Source organism: Pecten maximus, chromosome 18, assembly GCF_902652985.1.
Source record: "Pecten maximus chromosome 18, xPecMax1.1, whole genome shotgun sequence".
NCBI lineage: Eukaryota > Metazoa > Mollusca > Bivalvia > Pectinida > Pectinidae > Pecten > Pecten maximus.
Window position 1 is genome coordinate 16,229,344 of NC_047032.1, and position 27,015 is coordinate 16,256,358.

General features: G+C 34.8%; 1 protein-coding gene across 1 annotated transcript in view; it reads left to right on the forward strand.

Annotated features, from left to right (window-relative positions):
* Window positions 1-22,857, forward strand: part of LOC117316259 (myosin-IIIb-like) — a 34,501-nt gene extending 11,644 nt beyond the window's left edge. Inside the window, 22 exon segments of the mRNA XM_033870798.1 lie at window positions 401-518; window positions 1,493-1,564; window positions 2,334-2,472; window positions 3,631-3,859; window positions 6,328-6,492; window positions 7,146-7,291; window positions 8,507-8,623; window positions 10,331-10,397; window positions 11,247-11,302; window positions 11,666-11,815; window positions 12,396-12,513; window positions 12,919-13,170; window positions 13,777-13,949; window positions 14,713-14,833; window positions 15,848-16,005; window positions 16,473-16,545; window positions 17,315-17,473; window positions 17,879-18,077; window positions 18,359-18,456; window positions 18,920-19,067; window positions 20,393-20,488; window positions 20,727-22,857. Coding sequence (XP_033726689.1) covers window positions 401-518; window positions 1,493-1,564; window positions 2,334-2,472; window positions 3,631-3,859; window positions 6,328-6,492; window positions 7,146-7,291; window positions 8,507-8,623; window positions 10,331-10,397; window positions 11,247-11,302; window positions 11,666-11,815; window positions 12,396-12,513; window positions 12,919-13,170; window positions 13,777-13,949; window positions 14,713-14,833; window positions 15,848-16,005; window positions 16,473-16,545; window positions 17,315-17,473; window positions 17,879-18,077; window positions 18,359-18,456; window positions 18,920-19,067; window positions 20,393-20,488; window positions 20,727-20,875 — 3,003 coding nt within the window. The 3' untranslated portion in view covers window positions 20,876-22,857.
* Window positions 22,858-27,015: the final 4,158 nt, after the last annotated feature.

Below are 27,015 nucleotides of genomic sequence, written 5' to 3' on the forward strand. Positions count from 1 at the left end.
ATATGTGTACTGGTATTTGTGATGAGCGGATGATTATCAATTATTGAAGATCTAAATATTCAAGAAAAAAATTAATATAAGATCGAGGCTCATTTTGGATTAATGCAAAATTTAATTTTGTACCAAAATAAAATCATTTTATGGTGACATTGTACTTGTTGAAATATGTTGAGGAGAATGATAAATGTTCTGCCCTGACCCTTGGACTTGAAAAAGTGACAGTATATGCTTTCCTAGTGTTCTCTATAATTAAAGGAAATTCATATAGTTTCATAAAAAATTCTTATTAAAATTAAAAATTATAATACATGTATGTGTCTTGATGGAATTATCTAAATAATGATTAATGATAGCAGTAAGTCACATGTTGTGGGATGTCCTATTTGAATCTGTTTTACAGGAGGTGGATTTGATACTTGGACTTGTAGCAGGAATTTTACATCTGTGTAACATCGACTTTGTGGCGGAGCCTGAAATCGACCAAGTTATCATTGTTAATGAGGATGAAATTGATTATGGTATGTATATTGTATTATTTTAAACATGTACATACCCTAATAGTTATAAATTGTTTCTAATCCTGTAAGGCCGTCCGCTTTGTCGTACCTGAAATGAAATTATATCATCAATACAAACACCACTTCGATGTACAGTATAAGCAACATTTGTAGGATTTATAATCTATACCGTTTATTCGTAGGACAATGTTCAAGAGGAAAGGTTGCAAACTTAGAACTTGAAGTATTGATTTAAGTGGCATTGAATCTTGCACGAACTAGAGTTGCTGATTCATCACAATAGAAATCAGTGCATATTAAGATTGCAGACTTTAAGAAGAAAAAAACCCATTAAACTCAAAATGTTTAGCTTACCTGGCCCAGATCTCAGCTCCAAGTGAGCTTATATGTATGACATGGTCTGATGTACATTGGCCGTCTGTGGTAATACAAGTTTTACTTTTAACAACTTCTCAGAATCTAAAATACCATGACGTTTGGCTAGTAGGTTTATAGGATGGAGCCCAACAAATTGTGTGAAAAGGAACGACCTTGACCTCTATTCAAAGTCACAGGTGTCAATTCTGTTAAAGCATTCAAATGACTTCTTCTGATAATGTGATTGACTAAAAGGCTTAGAACCAAAATATGTGGCTTAATTTGCTTCCTTAGATGATCCTTATTCAAGGTCATTGGGGTCAAAGTTAAAGCACTGATACTGGTTCTTTTGGTTAACTGTCAGAGTGAATACAAGGTGAGCAGTGCAGGCCCATTGGGCCTTATGTTCGGGGAAAAAAAATGAAGAAAAACGTTCAACCACATTGGAAAAAAGCTGTACCAAATAGATTCCCTACTATGAATTTAAACTTGATGAACAAGTATCTGAACGTTTTTCTGGGCATTACTTCCAGGGTCTTTGTTGGATTTATGTTGATATAGATTGTTACACACACATCCTTTAATGTGTTATTGAGGAGACTTTGGTCTTTTTTCAGCTTCCACTCTTCTGTCACTACAACCAGAGGACTTAGCAACAGTTTTACTGTCAAACAGGGCATTTGTACGTGGTGAGTATCCAACTTAAATCTTTAAACAGCATTTGTATGTGTTGACTGAGTACACATTTGTATGTGTTGACCGAGTACACATTTGTACGTGTTGACCGAGTACACATTTGTACGTGTTGACCGAGTACACATTTGTACGTGTTGACCGAGTACACATTTGTACGTGTTGACCGAGTACACATTTGTACGTGTTGACCGAGTACACATTTGTACGTGTTGACCGAGTACACATTTGTACGTGTTGACCGAGTACACATTTGTACGTGTTGAGCACGTTAACCCTCATGTATTGTGGTAGGTACTGCTTTACTCTCGAATCTTCAATGTTGAAACACTTAAACTGTTGCATTGGATCCGAAGAATCCACAACAATGAACATAAGCATGATAGATGTCTCAATATGAAAAAATGCATGTATTTTTTTATGCCGCCGTCATGAAATGGGGGTGGGGGACATATAGTGTTACCCATGTCTGTTCTGTAGTGTCGCGTCCCGTCTCGTCCCGATGCAATGTAACTATAGCTAATCAGGAACGGCTGATGCGATCCTCACAAACAGTTTCGGGCTGTCAAGTGTAAGCGAGGACATTTATGTATTAAAGACATTTTCTAGGTTTGTTTAACTCTCAAACAGGGAATTTCTATTGACATGATGGCAATGTTGTACAATGGCGTCATCCCAAAATCAAAGAGTTCACTGATAAGTCCTAAATTGTCCGAATATGAATTAAACTCCTCACAGTGACTGACTTTTGTTGCCTTGTTCCAGGGGAGAGAATTGTGACTTTGAAGACAGTGGGTCAGGCGTGTGATGGGCGTGACGCCCTGGCCAAGGTGCTGTATAGTCACCTGTTCAGCTGGATTGTCGCTCAGATCAACATCGAACTTGACCCAAATGTTGACCGCAGGTAAATTGAGATAAAATTCAGACGTTTTTGCTCCTATTTCCTAGAGGTCTGATGTAATGTAGAGCCAATTTTTAAAATAGATTAAAGATACAATGGAATTTCCGTATTAAAATGATAAATCAAGATTTTATTTCTTCATTCAAGAAAATCCCTTAAAGCTGACAGGGTAAGGTAAAAAGTTTCAAATAGAAATTAAAAAAATATATACGTACAAAGTTTCAGTATTCAGAAATCATTCTAGAGATATCCCCGTATGATTACAGTATTTTCTGGTCATCGTATCTAAGGAAGTGCCGACATTTTAGTGGATTCAGAAATTGTTTCTGAGATAATCCCCTATGACTACATTATGTTCTGGTCATCGTATCTAAGGAAGTGCCGACATATTACTTTGTTCTTCATGCTTGGAGACACATTCCTAATTAAAGTTTCAACTGAAATTTCCCAAACTCGGAAAACATCACAAATTTTCACAAAATTTCCTGAGCTAAAATTCCTTCAATCCATTGATTCTTTCCCAGGGACAGTTTTAGTTTAATGAGGAATTTTCCTAAATTAAAGAATGTACATGAAACACGGGACGACCCCTAAAATATTCACCCAAAAATTTTGTTAGGGAAAGAGGATGCTTGGTGTGCTTTTCTTCAGTCACTAGAAATGTTGATTACGTTCTGATCTGTCAATAACTTAATTAATTATTAGTTGCCTACCTGGGAAACCAGGGGGACTATAGGTTTCCTCCCCATCTGTCTATCTGTTTGTCTGTCCAACCGTCTGTCAGTCTGTCCACTCAGTTTTCCTCACTTTTCTCAGTCATGCTTCAAGGTACTTGTATGTTGGTGAAAGTTAGTACATGTATGTAACTTCAGTTTGAGTAGCTTCAGATCAAGTCTGTGTTTCAGGATTTTTGGGTCAAGACCAGGTTGCTGTTACTATTTTTAGCAGGGACTGGTGGAGGACATGTATTCCTTTAGTAATACCCAGCATGATTGTTTCTTTTGAAAACATTGTGCATGATTTTATTAAGCAAACTTAACTTTCGTTTTCGTACCAGCACATAGTGTATTAAGCTAATTGTGATTAGGAAAAATTCTAATTCACTGTAATGGGATAATGTTATCAAAATATAATAATTTTCATTTGTTTTTTCACCCACAGAAACAACAGATCAGTAGGGACGATTGGGATTTTAGATATGGCAGGTTTTGAGAATTTCCCCGTCAATAGCTTGGAACAATTATGCATTAACACTGCTAACGAACAGCTTCAGAACTTTTTTAATGAATACATATTCGCATGGGAGCTGCGTGAATACCAAGGGGAAGGTATTAAAAGTCCAAAGGTCAAGTTTGAAAATAACAGAGACGTTCTGGATCTTTTATTAAGGGTAAGTTTTTAGGTTGCCTGGAGGAAGTAAGGATATAACCCTGATTTTGGTGCCGGCCAAAGACAGCGAGGTAAACATTTATAAAACAGTGTTGTGTCATTACTAATGAGGATACAGCTTAGGTATTTAGGTATTTAATTATTTGACATGTGTGTTCCGTGTGACAAGATCTTATTACAATACTTGCAGATCTGCTGACCTTGACTGTGACCTTTGACCTACTTTTAGAAAAACATTAACCTTGGTTGCAGCATGTTAACTGTATAAGATAGGACTTTTATATTCCTTGTGACAAGGTCTTTCCATTGGTGCTACATTTGCAGACCTGCTGACCTTGACCTTGACCTTTGACCTAAATTTCAACCCACACATTGAGTTATGTTGTCTTTTGACAATTCTTGGCCTAATCTGCAATAGACTTCAGTGAGCTTATTTCAGGCATGGGCTTATTATCAGATATCATGAAAAGTTACATAGTTATATTATGCTGCAATGATTTTATCATTTCTCATGGCCCTGAATAGTTTCAATTCATTAAATGCAATTTTCTTTTCACGGCCATCAATAAATTTGATATTCTTTGCTTTGAAAATGTTTTCAGAGACCTTTAAAATGCCATGATTATTGGTAGATATTCATGGCCCTCTGAAAATTGAACGTTTTCATGGTCATAAATTTTTTAGCTCACCATCATCAGATGGTGGGCTATTAAAATCAACCTGCGTCCGTGGTCCGTCCGTCCGTCCGTCCGTCCGTCGGTAAACAATTCTTGTTATCGCTATTCCTCAGAAAGTACTGAAGGGATCTTTCTCAAAGTTCATATGTAGGTTCCCCTTGGTGCCTAGTTATGCATATTGCATTTCGAAACCAATCTGAAAACAACATGGCCGACAAGCAGCCATCTTGGAATTTGACAATTGAAGTTTGTTAACGGTATTTCTCAGAAAGTACTGAAGGGATCTTTCTCAAATTTCATATGTAGGTTGCCCTTGGTGCCTAGCTATGCATAATGCATTTTGAGACCAATCGGAAAACAACATAGCCAACAGACAGCCATCTTGGATTTTGACAATTGATGTTTGTTATCGCTATTTCTCAGAAAGAACCAAAGGGATCTTTCTCAAATTTCATATGTAAGTTCCCCTTGGTCCCTAGTTATGCATATTGCATTTTGGAACCATTCTGAAAACAACATGGCCGACAGGCAGCCATCTTGGATTTTGACAATTGATGTTTGTTATCGCTATTTTACAGAAGGTACTGAAGGGATCTTTCTCAAATTTCATATGTAGGTTCCCCTTGGTCCCTCATATTGCATTTTGGGACCAATCTGAATGCAACATAGCCAACTTACAGACAGTCATTATCGCTAAATCTCAAATTTCATATATAGGTTCCCCTTGTTTGAAAAGTACTGGAGGGATGCTTCTCAATTTACACAGATTAGTAAGATGAAGGGAAAAATAGAGAGAAGATCAATCTGACATGGAACCTATAAAGATCATTCAATGGTGGGCGCCAAGATCCCTCTAGGATCTCTTGTTTAATGACCATATAATTTCTACATATCAGAAAAATCATGCCCATAAATACTTCATTTTCATGGGCATTAATGTTAACAATTACAATTCATGACCAAGGAATTAAAAAAAAAAATGTCCATAAAATAACTTTCCAGGCATCATGAAAGTAAATGTCATGGCAAGGAATTTTCATGGTTTTTTCATGGATTTAGATAAAAGACAGTTGAAATTGCCCCTGAAAATTAGACGTTTTCATGGCATATTTCATGGTAAAATTCAGGAATTTTCCATGGTATTGGTTAATTGCATTTTCATGGTCACTTATGTAGTACTGTATGTGTTTATTACCAAGTATGGGCTTATTACCAGTCATGGGTTTTACCAGACATGGGCTTATAACCAGACATGGGCTTATTAACAGACATGGGCATATTACCGGACATGGGCTTATTAACAGACATGGGCTTATTACCAGACATTGGCTTATTACCAGGAATGTTTTTTGCGAGATAAATACATTATTGATCATCTAAATAAATGTTAAAATGTTACTATGTAAATACCCTATGTCACATTTTTGTGATCAGAAAACCATGAACAAAATTCAAAAATCAAATGTGATTACCATATCTATCCTGTAATAAGAACACAGAGTCGACACATTTATTCCTTCACTTAAAGTAGGGTGTGCTTAAAATAACTTACTGGTATTTCTACTGAATTTCTATGGACATTAGATGGCTTTTGAGTTCACTGCTGAATATGTAAATACATTGTACTACTATACTATATATGTCAAGTTTGTATTTCATCAAAATGCAGTTTCATATACATTTTCATGCAAATGTTATTATCATATCACGCTGTTAAATCAGAATTTCATCTTTTTTATAAAAAACTAATCTCATTATGCTTTGTTGACCTTAGAACATGTCAATTTTTCAGAGACCGGAGGGAATATTTGCCATACTTGAGGACGAGTGTCGCCTACAGACATCAACTGACCAGTCTTATGTGGACAAGCTTGACCAATGCTTAGGGAAACACTCGCACTACAAAAAGTCAAAGGCCAGAGAACCAGTCTTCACTATATCACACTTTGCCGGCCTGGTGAGTAGGTGATATATGTGTCTCTTTTGACACCCCAGCTGACTTGAAATGTCTGCGGAAATGTAATATTTCCTTTGTCTGTCTGTCTTCTCTGGTAAGTTTCATAGATAGATAAATGTTATGGTGTTGCTATCTAGGGTGTACAAACCTGCTGTCCCCACTACATGATTTGTAAAAGGCAACAACTAATTTTCGGATCTTCTTCTCATTTTAAACAGCTTTCTTCCTAACAGCTCATTTTTGGCCTGCAGTGTCCGTCCCCGTGAGAAAGGCTTTGTGTTCTGTCCCCTGGCCAAGACATACCCTATGATGTTGGTACTAGCTGTTCATTAGTGCGATTTTACAGTAAAATGTGCTACTGTTCAGCATGAAATGGCTAATGTGTAATTTCTTTTATAGTCTGGTGCTTTCAAATTATTCCGTGGGTACAAACTTTTGTGGTTAGCCCATACAACAATAATATAATAATAATACATACAACAATATTTATTGTATTTTATATATTCTATAGCAACCATGAAAACAACAAAAGTTTAAAATGCACAATGAACATTTCATGTTATACAATATTTCCTCACCATGTGTTTGTCCTCTGACGTATTACAGGGTAAATACTATGTAAATGATTTGTACCCTGTGATCGATGTCCCCAGGTGAAGTACAATGTACAGGGTGTAGTGGAGAAGAACCGAGAGACACTTAGTCCAAATTTTACCAGTCTGATGGAGAATAGCCAGAACATGCTGATTGCTAAAATGTTCAGTATACAAATGACAGAGTCGGGACGCTTTGACCCTCAGTAAGTTACATCATACAACATATATGTATATAGAATTAAAATTAGGGGGCCACAATAGCTGAGTCGGTCAGTCCACCGTCCACCTAGTCTCGGGTAATGATCCTAGGTGCGTGGTTCGACGCTCCCTACCAGTGTCGGTTTGTGTTTCTCAGGAAGTTGAGAAATGTGTCTGTGCTGTCGTGGTTGTGTCCTTGGGTAAGACACTTTACCCTTATTGCTCTGGATGACATTCAGGAAATCATGTATTCACAAATATGTCTGAAGAGATTTTTTTCATGAAATAAATATTCGCGAATCTTAATGATTTACAGTAATTATCCAACAGTATGCAGTTGCTTCATGCCTTGCTTAAGTCAAAATAGTCAAAATTATTTCCCTAGATGTTTGGACCAGCCTGATGAACTGTTTTACAAGGCTGCAGCTGATATCACTGGGTTGAAACAGCTTGAATATCCCACATAATTGAACATAGGCCATTTCAGAAGACCCCAATCTGACATACCTTAAATCGTCCTAAAGCAGTCATACTGTTATGCATGGGAATCGGAAAGACACTTCATTATATTCGTTTGAATGCTTTGGTTTATTCAGATGTTCCAAGCTGGTTAACATTTTTGACTATCGACCAGCTTTATAAGATTTTCTGGCAATTTTCCTGGGAAAAGGTAGAAAATTCTTTATCAACATTAATGTGGGAAGTTGGGAGAAAATAAATCCTGTCATCTCATCTGATTTGAAGTGGTGTACTATTTATAGTAACAAATCAGATTTTATGTCTTATACTTGGATTGTACACTTAAGCATTGAACGGCTTTCAGTTGGCATTCATATTGACTATGAATGCCAACTGAAAGCTGTTCAATGCTTATATTTACCATCTGCGATTTTTTATTTGTCGTGTGATTTTTTTTTTAAATTTTCAAATTCAAATTTCAGTTGGCAGTTCATAAGCTGGTGAACTCGCAACTGAATTGGTAGGGTTATAAAGTGGCAGTGCCATACAATGGTAAATATAAAAGAATGGTTGCCTTCTAGCTTTAATTCATTCAAGTAAAGAGATAGTTTGGTTCTTTTAGCTCAGTTTGGGGATGGCAGACTGATAGAAAAGCTGAAAGTCACAGGTTGGGTCCCATATGCAGGCTTTCTGACATAATTATAATAAGTCTGCAAATGATTTTGTTAAGAGTCTTACTAATACAGTATATATTTTTCTAGAGTGGCTTTAAACGGAGATCACTCTTGGTCCGCCCCAGAATGGTCACTTCCACATCGGCCAGACTTTGGACCTGGGGACAGTTTGTCACGTCAAGTAGGCAGACGACTTAAGGAAAGGTAGGTCTTGGCCAGTTAGTATTGGTCAGTTAGTATTGGTCAGTTTGTTTTCATAAAAACTTTTGATTTAAGAAATAATTGGTTTTTTTTTTATTGTTTGAAAACTGCATTATTTTTAGAGATATATTAAATGACTGGCATTAACAATTCAAAGTTATTTTTTATAGTTACATTTTGACAGTGTTTTAAGCTCACCGGTTACGAGTAACTGAGAGCTAATGCTGTCACCCCGGCGTCCGCGTCCGCGTCCGCGTCCCACCCCGAAACTTTAACTTTTTTGGCACCAAAACCCACTTTAAAGTTTTTGGGGTCAGTTTTTGGAAAGTTTGTAAGTCCAAAAGTATACACCTCATGCCCTTCTAAGTTGGTTTATACATTCATTAGAGGAGCGATATTATGTGACATACTTAATTTCAAAATGACATGCTTATACATACATAAAAAATGAATGCATAGTGTGATTGCTGCCCCCGGTGAGCTTTCACAATCATTGATTGCACTTGTTATTTATGCTACTTTTGAAAAATTCAATAATTGTCATTAAGATTAGATTTGAGAAAACAAATGATGATGAAATCTATCATGGTAGTTAATAGTCCCTGCTGGTGAAATGTGTGTGTGTGAGGTTAGGGGGACTATAGGCTTCCTCTCCGTCCATCTTGTACCTATGATCATAACACCAAAGTTTGTCAGAACTCTAGCAGATTCATTCTTTGAGAGATTTTGATCAAACTTCACACAATGATAAAGGGTTCAGGGTTTTGGGTCAAGGTCACTGTTACTATTTTTAGCGTGGGTTGGTACGGGGACAATATGTATTGCTTGAGCAATTCCAGTATGCTTTTTTTGTTGCATTTGTACAGGTTGGATGATACGTTTGATGTTTTCCATCGTTTTATTGATATCTGTGTAAATTGTAATATGGTCTTCAAATTAGACGACAAAATTCGGCCAGTTGGCGACGCCACTCAAGGTCAAGATCACCGGTGACACCAGTCAAAGTTGAAAGTTTTATTTCCTGCATGATATCAGATGCAGTACAAAATGAAAATATTTTTCCAGGGGTTTTGTTTTTTTCCGTTCTTAAGGTTTGGTTTGTATTGTTAACCACCTTATTAACAGCTATAGTAATTTAAAAATGGCCTCTTCTGTGTGCAAGATGCATGGGTGTGGTGTATGTGTGTATGTTTTGGGAGGCTGCAGTATGTTGTACTTGTCTCCTAATTGTGATAGTGCCAAACTGATGTGAACTTTATAGTGCCACCTCACTGAATCATACTGCCATAGACACCCAGCAGGACACTCCACCAAGTCACATACTGACAATGAGTGAACCTGCAGTCATCCCATTCTTGAAATGCAAAGAGCTAAACAGATGTAGTAATTGCCATTTTTTATAGACTATGGTATGTCTAGGTCAGGGGACAGAACCCAGAGCCTTCTTCTCCGGGGTGAATACTCAACTCAAGGCCAAAAGAGAGGCAGTGTCAAGGGAGACATTAGAAAGAAGAAAGTTGTTTAGAAAGGAGAGAAATGAAAAAAAAATGCCCCTTTTGATCATAAAATTTGTACAACAGATACAATTTTTTACCTTATATATAAAATATATATATATATTAGTTAGAAATGAAATCAATTGTATAATTTTCAACCCACTTCCATGAAAATGTACTTCCATGACCTTCCATGCTTCCTTCAATCTTACAGGGCAAGTAGAGAAAGACAACAGCAAATGACAGGGCCACCAAAAAATACAACCAGTGCTCACTTCAGGGTAATTAAGTTATCTCAATTAGCTTACAATTTACATACACTGACTGTTGTCTATTCCTTCAGAGGTTGAAATTTTGAAAACGATTTCAAGTGAATATTTCACTGAACTTATCTAGCAATAAGCCCACCTAGGCCAACTGCAATTAATACTCTTATTGCAGTAAACCTGCACTTTCCGTTTGCAATAAACACTGTCATTGTTTGCAGTAATTAGGCCCATGGCCCACCCATGTCTTAAAATAAATGATGTCATTGTCCTGCAATAAGCCGACCCATGTCTATTAAAATAAATGATGTCATTGTCCTGCAATAAGCCCATCAATGTCTATTACAATTAATGATGTCATTGTCCTGCAATAAGCCCACCCATGTCTATTTCAATAAATGCTGTCATTGTCCTTCAATAAGCCCACCCATGGGTTTATCTTAGTCAGGACAATGAAATAAAAGGTGTTAGAATTTTAACTGAAGTGCTATAAATATGGATGGACTTATAAACAGGAACTTAAACTTATAGGCCTTCCAGAGGATTAACACTATAAATGTGAAAAACTGAGAAAACTTTGTTCAAGTCGATCACCCTTGTATGTAAATTTAAACACTGAATACTGTTATTGTAAACAATATGAATTACAGGCAACATAAGCGTAAAGTTGGTCTCTTGTCAATTTCATTTGAAAATTTCCCTTTTTTTCTTCTTCAAAGCTTTAAAAAACTTTAGAAAAAAACATTTACCTGGTAATGAAGAAAATAAAATTAAATAGTTTAACTAGATTATTACTTATTAAACCATTGTTAATTTTTTTTTATTTTTTTATTTGTTGTATTTAATTTTGTTGACATATTTTAGGTGTCTCTGGCAGAATTAGTGGAGAAGTTGACATCCGCGGAACCTCACTTTATAAGGTTTGTTCCTTTAGTTAGTGGCACGATATACCAGGGCATGACACAAAAATACTTATAATTAGCTCGCATTCTCATAATGTTCATTTCATAATATCCAGCTACTAGTGACTTTATTTCTATCACTTGTTTTTCTGCTGCAGAAATTAAGAATATAAAAATAAAAGAATAATAAAATTTGTAATTTATGTTTCACGAATCACAGTAGAAATTTTAGAAATTGCATGAAAACATTGGACATGCAGTAGACATTCATCAAATTCACAAAAATATCCCTGCAAATTCTACACACAAATTACTGATTTATGTAAATTGTAGTTTATCAAGTTTGTAGGATTAAGTAAAATGAAAACAATCTTTATCTAGGTGCCTGAAGCCCAATGCTAATCAGAGTCCTGACAACTTTGACAGCAAGTTGATTATGGCCCAGCTTCGGAGTACCGGTGTCCTGGAAACCACACGGATACGGAAACAAGGTTTTCCCACCCGTCTTCCTCATCATATATTTGTGGAAAGGTATGTCTTTACATGTTAGAATACTTCATGATAAATATTATAGTTGTAAACTTTTCTTACTGAAAAAATTTTGCCAAATTATAATTGCCCTAATTGCAGTCTCTGAATAATATTAATTAGACAAGTATTGTTGGTGTTAAAGTGATAGGAATCTGTTTTTTCTTTTATAATCGATAATAAGAAACTTGAAGTCAATCAATTATAAATTATAATCAGTTTTCTAAAGTTAGCACAGAATTGCAGTTTTGTAGAAAGTTTATGTACATTTTATGTACATATATTACACATCATAGTATATGTTATCAATAATTTTAATAATGAACACAAACATAGCAATTAATGGTTGTTAATATATTTAAATCTCCTTAATCGCTTGTAAACGACCAATGAATATATCGGTAAAATTTAAGATCAACTACTTCTTGGTTTGGTAACATTATAAATATATGTGAAGCCGAACATTTACGAACACTTCCAGAAATTTCCCATAAATTGCCTTTTCGAAAATCGTGCATGATTAAATACTGTATATATATATATATATATATGTATAAGAAAAACATGATCTTGTAATTCCTAGGTACAAGATTCTTGGCTTTCCTGCCACTGCTGTTATTGAACCGTCCTTTATGAGAAACGCTTGTTTACATATCCTCAAAGCCACAGATGTCCGGGACTGTGAGCTGGGAAACACAAAGGTCAGAAGTTACCTCCTTCGTTCAATTACTAAAGACTTAAATTTTCTACACTTGTCAACACTTGTCAGATTAACTAATCTCCCGAAGATTTTTTTTAAAAAATTGTCACAGGGATCTGCATAATAAGGAACTAAACAATGCAAGATTTTACATGTCTGTAAAAAATTTACAGGTCAGAGTAAATAATGGCATAATTGTCTATCAAGCCAGTGTAAACTTTTTTGTGTTAATTGGAGTCCTAAGTTTCCAACCACACAGTCAATCTTTTAGACTTTTTTCTGGTAACCCATAGTTTGGACTTTTCTATAAATGGCTCCATAAATCCATCAAATATTATTTTTTAGAATTTTTGAATATACATTTGTATATACATGTATATATATATATATTTTTTTTATCAAATAGGTTTTCCTCCGTTACTGGCAAACTGACAAACTGAACCTCTGTCTTGATGTAATGATGGAGGAATTGGTGACACTTCAGAGTGTAATACGGACATTTCTTGCTAGGCAACGGTTTCTAGCCATACGAAAACAGCATCATAATAATCAAGAAATGCTGGCCAATTTTGGAGATTTCCTGTCACATGAAAATTTTAAAGTGTTTCATATGATGGTGTCGAGTGACGACCACGACAAACTTAACTATCAAACGCAGGTATGACCCAGATTTGTTTGTATCTGATTATGAAATTACTCAAATGTAAGGGGATGTAGTAGCTGTTGATTAGATCCCCCGGCCATGTAATCCCAGGGGAAGATCCAAGGAACATGGTTTGACACTCCCTACCGATGTGTTTCTCGGGAAGATGAGAAGATACTTTACCCTGATTGCTGTGGATGGCGTTGGCATGCAACAGGCCTCCCCCGTGTTGTTTGGTCAGTGAGGAAGTCACCAACTACTGCAATGAGACCCCCCCCCCCTCAAAATGACCCTGGTTGTTCATGTGGTGATAAACCTAGCAAACAAACAAACAAACAAACTCAGACGTTCCTTTATCTATGAAATTACTAAACTCAAGTATGGTTCACAGAGTATACATACAAAGAGTATCGATATCATTATCTATAAAATTACTGAACACCATGCTGTATCTGTTCTGTATTAGGTCCTTCTAAATACATCTATAATCTTTTAGCTTCAGATTGTTCAGATTTTGCCAGCATTTTGGCATTTCACACACATGTCTGTGTGTTGACACAACTGAAATTTGACCTGAATATGAGATGATATGAGGTCTATAATAGAATATCATACTGACAGGTCGAGGAAGCCCAGAGACGTGAGAGGGAGATACAGGAAGCTCGCAGACGCGAGAGGGAGTTTCAGGAAGCTCACAGACGCGAGAGAGAGATTCGGGAAGCCCCACCCACTCCCCACAATCTTGGCTTTTCAGGCTACTATGATCACTTAGAAGAAGATTATGACTCTCCGAGGTTTGTATGTGATATTAGATTTTTATCATTTAATTATCAGTTACATATTATTTAATTTATATCCATGAATATGATTAAATAATTGATTTGAATGGGTATATTGGTATGTCCCAACCACAAAATAATAGCTGTTTATATATGATTTATTAAGAAGTTCTGTAGTTTTCCATTCATTCTTAATTCAGTTGATAAATAGTTCATTAATTCAATCATTATAATTCTTTTGGGATCAAATGACGTTGATGTGTAGACAAATTGGAAATTCGTAAAAAAAAACAAAAACAAAACTTTTCATATACATATACATTTGTATTTCAACCTATTTTCGTTAGATTTTGCTTTTACCTCTGTTTCCATCAAAGTTGGAGCTCTTTTGTGAATTGAGATACTAAACAATTGTGATAGCATCTATATTTAGGCTATAAACAACTCAAATTCATGGAAATTTAAACCTGGTACGTTCTATACAGTATAGATTTGCTAAAATGTATATTGCATATAGTTGGTAATATTTGTGAGGGGATTTAGTTTTGCTAATATATTTGTTGTTATTAAAAGTATTTGATAAATTCAGAGCAAAACAATGCCCAGTGAATATTGGTATATATTTAACAAAGGGATAGAAATGATGACCACATGATGTCTTCAAAGTTTGGTTGTGTAAAATTTGATACCCAGGAACAAGTTCCAACTGGGAACACTGCAAAATATCAGGCTGGTGAAATATAACAACAATACAGTATTCCTTTGTTTTTAAATTCAGTCCAGATTACTACAATGATTCACGTTCCAAACAAACACCAGATCACCAAGTGCAGTTTCAAGGTCGTCACATTCCAGATGTTCAAGGTCAGCGTGGCCAAAGTTCTGGCTTCCTTTATCAGGTAAAACTTTCCATCAAAGAAATTCATGTCATTCTTACTTTCCTATGATTATTTAATAAGATAGAAAATATGTTATCATATTTATCCGATGAGAAGGACCCCCACTTAACCTTTACTTGAAATTAGGTCTGGAGTTGATAATGGATTTGTTTGAATGTATATATCTAAATTAAAAGAAAAAAAAATGAATTGAATTAATCACGCTTGTTGGCTTGGATGGAAGCATGCAAGGAGTTTAACTGTGGAAGGAAACCAGAGTAATAGGGGAAAACCCAAGTACCCGCGCAGGTGACCCCATACCTTTTCACGTCCATTCGGGGAATCGAGACCCCGCCCACCTAGGTGAAAGGAAAGTGTATTACCACTGTGCCACCTGACCCCCATTAATTAATATAACATGTATATACATGTAACCCTGGTAAAATACTAGCCACAATATACCTCTCTGCTAGAAAGATGGATCAGTTGAGCATAAGACAAGTAAGCCAGAGGTACCAGTTTTGATCCCTAGCGGAGATAGTGATTTAAATAAGATTAATCCTGCACTCTGTTACAATGGAGCCCATGTTAGGACTCTGTAATGTCTGTTATACTTAGCGTTACTTTTGAAAGTATCGCTGTAACCCCTGGGAACTTGAGGACGAGTTCTTTCCTGGAGGGAGAGTATGTATAACCCTGATAAAATACTAGCCTCAATATACCCTTCGGCTAGAGAAATCTCTTTAGCTTTATTGGTTGAACACTAGTTAGTCAGATGTCCCGGGTTCAATCCCTGGCAGATGCAGGGATTTAGATTTAATTGATCCTGTGCCCTCTTACATATTTATTTTACGGAATTAAATCAAGACATGACGTGTTGGCAAGTTATTACCAAGTATAGGTTTCCTGTTCACTGGTATCACTGGTAAAAACTTTTAAAAGATAAACACCAATAACATTGTTTGGGTCAGTGGTATAAACTTACCTTTTAGCTGTTGTCGTATTAATCTTGACATACTCTGTATATCTATATAGAATCACCTGAACCAGCTTCTACAGAAATGGGGGGAGCTTGACCCAGATATATGGTGCAAAATCCTCTACATGGAGTATGACCGTCCAGTGGCCAAATTCTACATACTTGACCGTGAGGTCAAAATTGACATGTCCTATGAAGAGTTTGATGGAGAAAGGTAAGTTTATGGCTTGATGGAGTAATTACATTTTTGTCAGATCCTTCAAGACCAATTATTACAAATTTTGATGCTATTATAGCAATGAAAATCTAATTGCATTTACCCTACTTGTTCCTCCAGATAATTAGTGTATCCATTTGTAAATACTATGGAATGATCTTATCTGCTTTCTTTTCTCTCTTTTCTTAGACATGTATGATTTTTTCCATCAGTCTATATTAATAGGTCAAAGGTCATTCTCAATCATTAACAAAAAACAAAAATAAAATTTATGAAACCTTCATCAAATTTAGTTCATATTTACACCAAAGTACAGTTTGTACATTAAATACAAAAGAAAGAGGCATGCCTCACTTTTCAATTAATCCATTTTAAGAGATAGAACAAATATTGTTCACAACATATAATGTTGAAGCATAACCAAATAAGTTTCATCATCTTCTCAATTTTGTTTTTTAATCTAGGATTGGACTGGGTGTGTTCAGGAATAGTAGGCGTGATGCAGTAACTGAGGAATATAGGAGTTACATAGGCAAGGTATGTTACACACTTCAGCTTGTTACATCAGTCGCTGTCCGCGGTGACATGTTGGTGGACTACTCTATATGTGTGGTAGAATGAAAGGGGGTATATATCTGCCAGACGAATGAAAAGATGGTAGCCCTAAACACAGGGGCTTGACACGATTTTCCAAATGATGGTCCATATATATATGTAGTGACACTATAATACATATATATATGGACCATCATTTGGAAAATCGTGTCAAGCCCCTGTGGCCCTAAATACCTTAGTAATACACCTCAGATTTGTTCCTTTCGTCACTCTCTACCATGAAGTATTAGTGGGCTACTGAATGTGTATACTGGCACTGGGTATGTGCCAGTGGCATGAATAGCTGTCTGTGCACTTCTGTAACAACAAACCTCTTGATTTAGGTGCATTTATATCTTATGAGACAAATTTAGGATGTTACATTGAAATTAGGTTGTTTTACATCTGTCTGTAAGATTTAACTTATTGCAGGGTTTCGAGACATACTCATTGATTGTTTTGTGGTTTTTGATCTTATTGGGAAATATTCTATTTGCCTGTTGACAGGTTTTGTAAATACATCTAGTGATGTTGGTGGCACAGATTTTCAATCTAATGTTCTATAGACATGTATTTGACTATAAATGTTTTTTACCATGTTTGGGAATCGGTACAATTTTCCCACGATTGTCACTAGTACAGCTGTCGATTCGGGAATGTATCATTTTGAAGGAAAGTCGTGACATATTTGCCATTTAATTCATAACTGCAGGGTCTAAAGCTGCGGAGAGATGATGACGGCAGTATCTTGGCGACCAGAATCGGTAAAAACGATCTTGTGGTCAAGGATTGGTTTGATCCAGCCAACCACTGCTTCTCTGGGGACGTCCTAAAACACAATGGCCACTTACCACTTGGAGAGGCCGTCAAGGTAAGATCGATACAGCTTCAATGACTGTACTGAGATTTCTTCTGCAGTATATAAATTAATGACGCTTCTTTTTCAAATAAGATTTATGAAATGAGTCTTTTTGGGAATTTCTAAACAGACATTAATGTTCCTTTATTAAAATTCTGAGTAGAATTGCTGTGTATTACCATATTTGGTGACTATTTCACCATGATGCCACCTACTTTCGTTTTCAATCCAATATGGCTGATGTCAAAATCTTTGCTTCAAGCCATGTTGTGCACATGTATACGATTTGTAAAATTTGTATCCATGTTGAATGTGATTGGTTAATGACCTAAAATTGCGCAAATTGCCTTTTTTTTTTACTTAAATGTATTAAGTTATGTCATGATGAGAGCTATACTGACCATATTGTATTCAAAGGTTTTTGACATGGAAGAACTCAAAAGTCAGATGGGTATTAAACTGAAACAGGGATGCTATAACGAACACATCAGCCTTCTGCAACACCAAAGCATTGTGGGTATAAGTTTTGTCAAGGATGAGAAAGAGATCGTCACCACACCTTGTTGGCTGCTTATCATCAATGTCACTGCCTTAGCACGACTGAAGGATCCAAGCGGTAATATCCCATTATCAGTTTCGGTATTATGCCTCATATCAGTACCAGTTTCAATGTTTTCTGCTTCAAATGAACAGAATATAATCTTGTGCTCTCATTGGCCATAAAATGAAAATAGTTGTTGATGCTATCAATGTTAATTGTAACATCTAGATAGATTTATTTTGTGAGTTCTGTATTTTTAAAAACAGACCTTTACATCTAAATATTTTTCAATTCTTCAAACTACTAGTATGCAGTTGCTATTTTTATTCCAATTTCAAATTTTTTGTCATTAATAGTGAAAAACCAGGTTCAACAGAAGCTAGCAGAGATGACTGTGCTTCAGAAGGAAGACGCAATGGAAGAGGAAAAACGAAGGAAAGAAGCGGAAACCAGAGTAAGTGTAAACTATATATAGTAGGTACATAATTGTATGTGTTTCTGTATAGTTGTACAGCAGTATGGTATATAACATGTTGTAACAGGTATAATATGTTCAGATTCAATTTCATTTAAATCATTAATTATAAAATAATAATTATATGTATTACTGGGAGTTTGACTTCCCAATAAAGAGGGTATACATAACTCATTTTCGAGTGTTATTCCTTTTTCCAATTTAATTAAATGAAGCTTTCATCATCTGTACGTTTCCTATACTATGGATTAATAAAGGATACAATTTTTTTATATTTAGTGTTTTGAAGATCTAGTCTGACAGTCAGTGATGACTCCTATTTGAATCTTATAATATTATAATATTGGAGCACTTTTAATTGCATTATAATTATATCTAAATCTCAAATATAAGCTGCAGGCAGGATGTTATCATTGATATTTCAAAAATAAATAAATTTCAGCACAAGACAAGAGAATGGTCAAAACGAAACATGCGCCAGGGCGTCATAGGCTTAGATGCTCCACTAAGGAAAACTAGACTGGATTTGAGGCAGAAAGGAGAAAAAATTAACGAACACATGTTGTATAGCTGGGACGAACAAAATTTCGGTAAGCGGATCAGATAAGTTTAAGCTAGGACCAGTTATCACAAATTTTACATTGATCATGATCAAAGGGAATAGATATAAGTATTATTTTTTTAGAATAAGAGTAACAATAATTATTAATAAAATTAAAAATTTTGAGAACCCAGTTTTCATGATGCATTACTGTAAGCGTGGAAATTTATGCAAGGGGGGGAGGGGAGGGGGGGATTCATGCTAGATACGTGAAGGTCATTCGGTCACAAAAATTTGCCCTGTATTGCTTTGTGATATTTGTGATATTAATTATAGAAATGTGCATAAGAGAAAAAGTGCATCAATCATGGAAATACCTCCACTTGGATAGTTAATATGTACTTACCCAAATCACGAAATTAAAGCCCTTCAGAAATAGCCACATTCACAGCACTATCCTCTTCCAATTTCCTCTTCCTATGTATATGTATGTGTCAACAGTTGACACTGATTATCATAAATGGTGCCATGATGGACTTCCAGTATGCACTTGAAGGTCTTACAATTTAATCCTTCCATTTCCTTTTCCTATGTATGTGTCTTCAGTTTATCTTGGTTTTCGTAAATGTAAGTTGAATAATGTGTACAGTTGAAGGTCTGGCAAATTATCTTAATGTAATAATTACCATAACTTCATAGAGTCCCACTTGTCTCCTGTTTTGTCTTCCTATATGCGTCATCAGCTTTTCATCGGTTATCTTTTATATAAGTGCATGCTATGTAGACTAATTTTCTACTAAAGGTGACATCTAAAGATTTATGGGTCTCAGGACATTTTCTTCTGAGATTTAAACAATGAGAAGTTGTAGTACATGTAGATATGGAAATCTTGGTATTGGTTTGTGGCATCTACATGGATAAGAGATGGCATTCTATTTACCACACAACCGGTCTGTTATTCAGTAAATTTGCCCATGTAAAATGTTTGCATATGTCGCTTAATGTAATAAACCCTTGAGCGTTTTTGATCAATTGTGATGTCATAATATAGACAGTGACGTAATGTCATGAATTCGTGAATGGCGGAACAAAATGGCTGTCTGCTTGATTATGTCCTCCAACTCAATAGCTGTCTGCCTGATTATGTCCTCCAACTTTTGACTATAAAACCTGTCAAAATGTCCTCCATTTTTTTACTATTATTATTAATAAAACCTGTCAAAATGTATGTTTTCTGAGTTATGTGATAGAAATATCTTATTCTGTTTTCTTTTCATATGAGATTTTATGAAACTTGTCTCGAAGTTTGATTTTTCGTTTGCCAAAAAAACATCATTCTACAGTATTCTTTGACAACTTTTGATCTTTTTACAGTTGGGAAGGAAAAGCATATCAACCTTTCAGGACTGCAAGATGATTACGAGGAGGTGGAATCCATGTTTGGTGGACCACGAAGGTCCACACGGCAAGGTAATTGATCATGAGTCTGCCATTAGCTTGAAATTTCCACCACTTTGAAATATCTACAAACAAGGAGTTTTGAAACTTTCGCTATTTCATTAAATTTGCATTCTTATTATTTGTTGAATATGGCAAAAACTGAATGTCTCCCAATATATATTTCAAAAAATGTTTCAGGCGTCTGTTATTTATTATCAGGTTTTTACAATAATTGTATAGATTTTTATCATGGCATGTCTGTTGGCAGGTGCAAGGGGGACTTTTAGCTCCGGCAGTTCCTTGTACCCTGGGAAATCACCGGCCCGCAAAAACTGGGCCAAAATCAAAAGTGCTATAAAAGAGGAACAAGGGAAGGACGATGAAGAGGAGATTAAAGCTAAAATGGACCGTTACTGACCATCGCCAATTTTTTGTGCTAATATGCAGTACAGCACCTAGTGCAGGTTAAACTGCCCGCTGACTGACCATTAATAATTCATAATCATGGTTAAGTATACACCATCCAGTGGTATTGCCTTATTGGTTACACATGTCTTGACGTTGTTAGTTAGTGATGTACGGAATGGCATGAGGCAGAAAATTATCAATAATTATTTACTGTAGAACTAATTTCCATTATGTAATAATTACCATAACTTTATAGAGACCCTCTCTCCACCCATTCCTTTTCCCTTCGCACTTGAAACAAGTGACCTTAACATGATTGTGAACTTGCAGAAGTGACTGATACTGACATATTATGATATACATGGTAAAATTGAAGCACAAGTTCTACACCCTGGCCCATACCTTATCAGAAATGGGTAAGTGTTGTGTAATCCATGTAGATTATTGTTACCGCATATGTAACTGTCAGTTACATGTAAGAAATGGTCACTCTTTTTTTACAGGGCAAAAGGTTGAACTGCCACAAAACGTTTTTTAACCTTATTTAAGAAATTATCACGATGTGTTATTGTCATCCAATGATGACAGCCTATGTAAATCTGGGAAGATATTGTTGATAGGCAGCAGTAACTCAGCAGTGACTTGAAATGAGGTCCAATGACCAAACGACACTGGTCATGACACCTTGACCTTCACTACAGACCTCCACTGCTGACCTCCTTTGCTGACCTCCTTTGCTGACCTCCTTTGCTGAACCTTGCTCATGACCTCCACTGGTTTATTCTGCTGCTGACAAGGATGTGTCTATCTAACTTTCAAAGGAACACTAAGACTGATTCATTGATTTTAATCAGAAAAAAACATCAATTCATAGATTTAGATCAGAAAAAAAAATCAATTTTTGTTGACAAATTGTTTTAGTTGTGGATTATTTTTAACTTGTAATTATCTTGTACATATCATTATGACCTATTAGGTTGTAGCCACCATATATGTTTAAAGGGCAATAATTTGGAGCTCAGAAGTTGATTTTAAAATTCTTTATGCAGCAATATTTGATAACTGGACTTGAACTTATTAGAAAGTGCCAGACTTCAGTAAACTCTTTGTAATCATCTGTTGTATTATTTTACAAATCACTTAAAAAACAATAGCTTCAGTAGCATAGAATTATGATCACATAGTGTACCTTTGATAACGATGTTTTTCACCGAATTATTATTACACAAGTGTTAAGAAGAAACACTAATGGCAGTATTTGTAATTAATTACTGTAAAAATATTATTTTAAGTGTTCTCAAATTTTAGGGCTTTACCATATTTTAACAGATTGGTGCAATTATGAATTGGCGCACCAACATTACTTATTGTAGAAATGGTATAAAGAAAGTGTTATGCTTTTCTCGATGAAAGCGCTAAAATAGGTTTATCGCTTAAATAAGTATACCTCTAAAATAAGATTACCGCTAAATCAAGATAGCCGCTGAAATAGGATTAGCACTAAAATAAGTTTACTTCTAAAATCAGTTTACTAAAGTTTACTTCTGAAATAAGACTATCCCTAAAATAATGTTTCTGCTAAAGTAAGATTATCACTAAAATGAGTTTTCTGCTAAAATAAAATTACCACTAAAATATAATTTCCGCTTAAATATGATGACCTCTAAAAAATAAAGTTCATTCATTCATATTGAACATCCACCTTTTTAACTTGTGTACTGGAAACAACTCTTCATTAATATCATCACCTTATCACATGGTGCTGAATACAGAATACTTGCCAAAATAATTCTGACCTCTCTTGATACTGGAGAAATAATTCCCTATTCGGTATGTGGAATTGTGTTGATAATGCTCAATCTTGTATCGTTTTAAAAATTGTTGTATTAATGGTGCATGTAAATATATCTCGATCATTATAAAGGAATCTTATTCAACCTGGCGGAGATTGATGCATGCTAGGGCTTCGTGTTAGATAAAATGTAAGTTTTTCATGAATTTTTTTTTTATAAAACACATACACAAATATTGTATATTTTATATTACATACACGACTAATCATCCTATCCAAATCCATAATATCAAAAACATGATTCATGTTTGTTTTAGCTCATTTTTAAAAAGTTTTTGGAGACTTATTTTAAGATAATCATTTTAATATTTCACACCACGTTTATATATCTTTATTCAAAGATAAATGATGAAGAAATGAATAGAAATAGTTTAACCTGCTGATTGTACGTGAACTTTTTATATAACATTCCAATCTGACTGTGGACAGATTCTGTGATAAATCTTAGGCTCTAAACATTATATTAAAGTGATTGTACTTGTCCAGGCAATGTAATTACAGTTGATGTTTGGTACGGCAGCTACTTTTGCTCCAAGTAAATGATTCAGCTTCTTTCGTTCTCAGTTTAAAATCGTTACGGTGAGTAGATAGTTTACCTAATGTCCATATACTTTTGCTTCAAGTGTAAAATAGTGTTAAATAGGGTCTTTCTCACTCAGCTGACAGCATACACTACTTTGGTTTAGTTGGTAGAGCCAGCGATTATCATGTTTTGAGACCTGTGTTCATTTCCTTGTGCTCCGCAGTATTTCTTTTATTTTATGCTCTCACGCCAAGAAAACAGTCCAGTCACTTTTGTTCCCTGTAGAAAGTATGACCACAATCTATTATTCTTAAAAGACCATCCAGCCACCTTTTTTCTCGGCAAATAATCTATAAATAGTTCAGCAATATTGACTTCATATATAGTAACAATGACATCACATTATGTGATATATAAGTCTCTGGTAGTAGATATGTTTCCATTTTCTTATCCAATCACTTTTATTTCTGTAAAAAGAGATATACAATTTTCAGCAGAAAGGATTATACAAAATGTACGTGGAAAATAATTTATATCCTCAAATACTGATGGATTGAATGTTAGTAAAGCTTTCCTGCTCTTAACTTCGGGCGGCTTTGTAAATCTTCGAGACTAGCCTTTACGGGTGATTTCCCAATTAAATGCATATTAATTTCAATTTTGATTTAATTGATTTAACATTATATATGTTTAATAAATATTTAATTTGACATACAAATGTGTTCATGTCGATACCTCACATCGTGATAATGATTCTTGTATGCTTGTAATTATTTGTTTAAGTCATCTTTATGATACCTGTATTCTGTAGTAATCATGTTATGGTACATGTAGTTAACATTTTAAAATGTGGAAGTTTTACAGTGTGTAACTATTTCTTAAAATAGAGTGAAAAGCGGCAAATAAAATGACATTTGAAATATTTGAAGGAATCGTCTGAGCCCTTCACAGATTTTGCTGAAGTCAATTACGTCAACTGAACACTGACATTGTCAGAGAAGATACCAACTAATTTCAGATAAGAAGAACCATCCGGTGGTAATTTGTTTTATATGAAACTATGAATGATAGATCTCAAGATGTTTTTTAAATACATTAATGAAATCTTGTTAATCAGATTTCTCCATATGAATAATATATATTTCTTTATTCTAGATAATTTAATTTTTTATTGATATGTTTTTACATTGTGGTCTCATCAACTTCCACTTCGGCTCTTCCGTGTTGTACTTTGTTTTAATTCTGCCCTAGATGCCCGAATGTTATCGATTCTGTAAGGGTCACTCGTCACATCTCGGCAGATTTCGTACCTACATGTATGGAATCAGCCAAGGTTAGCCGAATGTTTGAAGCAATACCAGGATTAAGGCACCATGTACTTGGTCTTTTTTATATTTGTTTTACTCCCGATTACCAGACATTCCATTTTGATAATTACTGTGGAGCAAAGCTAACATGTTACTTTTATTTTGTTGTATTATTAATAAATATAAATGTGTTGAAGCATTTTGTTAGTCAATTAATAATTTGAAAAATAAATTCATGTAATTGAATTTTAATTATGTCTACAAATGTATTTTAATTTGATTAACATACATTCAATGGCTATTTTACCTAAGATGAGGAAATATACTCTCATGTTTTCATTAACGTTACATTTTTATATCATTTACATATCTTCTATGATTAATTGTGATAAAACATTTTTTGTGATATACACTTATGCATAACATACCGGATTTATAGTTAAAGAGATTTATTTCATTTGTACATTTCATATGGGGCCGAGTTTGTTCAGAGCTTGATTAGTTTACGCATAATTTTGTTGTAAAAGGCAAATATTATATTTTTAAAATATTTCCATGTTTTTGTCTTTAGCAGACAATCACCCTCATGTTTTGTGTTATGCTAATGATCATTGTTTCTATGGAAAACACTTATAATATACAGCTGAGTTTTGTACAGTCACACATCCATCAGTAGAATGTATTAATTGTATTTTGTTAAGGCGCCTCAAAGATGATTATGTCTGTTATTGACACGAATCACTTTCGATATCAATTGCAGTTGACGTACCCAGGACATTTGTTCAAATGGATTAGAATAATAAACGAAAGAAAATTGTATGCTATATAATAAGATAATTGATGATTTATCACAAATATTTTATTTTTCCATTTTCTAAATATAGACACTCAGTGTTACTTGGGATCAATCAACCAATTGTTTTTCTTTAGACTTCAGTGTTTATGTATTTGAGTTTATCATTAAAATTCTTGAATTCAATTTGGCAATTATGATTATAACAAAAGTATAGGGTATCATATAACACTTAATCAATAAAAAATTTGGGTCATTCAGGCGAGACTGCTCCAGGGTTGGGTGAATTCCGCAGTAAAAATTCAAAGAAATCTGACATTTTCACCTGTTAAATATTATGACATGAATTATGACATACAATGTGATTTATCAAATTTATATCAACATTATCTATGAATAATTACCTGTCAGACTACATAATTACGAACTTTATGATATACTAACCAATCAATGACTGCCATAATTTGTATCCCTGGCTCAACTTTGTATCGACAATACATAAGGGCAAATTTCAAAAGTCTAGTTTTCAATTGGTTGGTTGTTCCCTTACTGAACGGTTACCTACTGAGCATGGAACAGATCCTGTACATATATCGTGGTTGAATATTTTCCGGTGTTTTAAGCAATTCAACGGTCTTCAGGTTTTACCGAGTCAATGTCAAATAGTCAAAGGTTAGTAAATTGCCTACAAATTGCAGATTTTGGATGGAATTTCCCAATCTTTACTCGCATATAAATTGATAAGTTTACCACAAAAACACACAGTGTATACCCAATGATGTCGGAATAGACTGGTTTCGCTTTTTTAATATTTCTAATCAAACAAAGCCAAGTTTTTATTTATTACGGAAACATTTTCGCATTTCAGTTTTAAATGTCTTTGTAAAAGTTGGTTGAAAAGTCAACGATTGTTACTAGATCATCCAGCATGTGTTCATCAGAATTAAAATTATCAAACAATTACTGATATTTTGTTGTCTTAAGCATTTAATCTGTACATCGGACAAAAACATAATACAAAGAAAAACTGTTCACTATTTCTCCAATGCTTCACAGGTGAATCTCCGTTTTTGTAGGGAAATATTTCAATTTTTTCATTTAACTTTAAGCCTTACAGCCCATCAGTATAGATACATGTATAACAACAATACAATATATATGACGCATATGTCGTAATTATTAATTATACACATGTAATAGCAGTGACCCTAGTGACCAATTCCGTCCTAAATATTAAAGCCACACAGGTGGTCTTAACTAGTGGTCCAAAAGGGCCGTTCATAATTAATGATTTTGAAAAAAATAAAACATGTATGATATGTAATATGAAATCAAAATAATGAGGTTACCTAACTGACAAAGAATTGTATAATTTATATAACATCCTACTATCTACAACATACAGTGTATGCTAGTATTTGAAATATCACCAAGAAATATCTGGTGGTTCCGCTGGACAAAAGATAAGGAAAATGAATAACGCTCGTCGTTTATATTGCAACTTGAAATGTAATGTCAGGCTAACTATAAAACTGTAATAATACTACTTCGAGTAACTGGTTGTATCTACAACAGTCGTGGACAGACGGACAGGCGGACGGAAGAACATACACGGGCAGTCGTGGACAGGCGGACGGAAGAACATACACGGGCAGTCGTGGACAGGCGGACGGA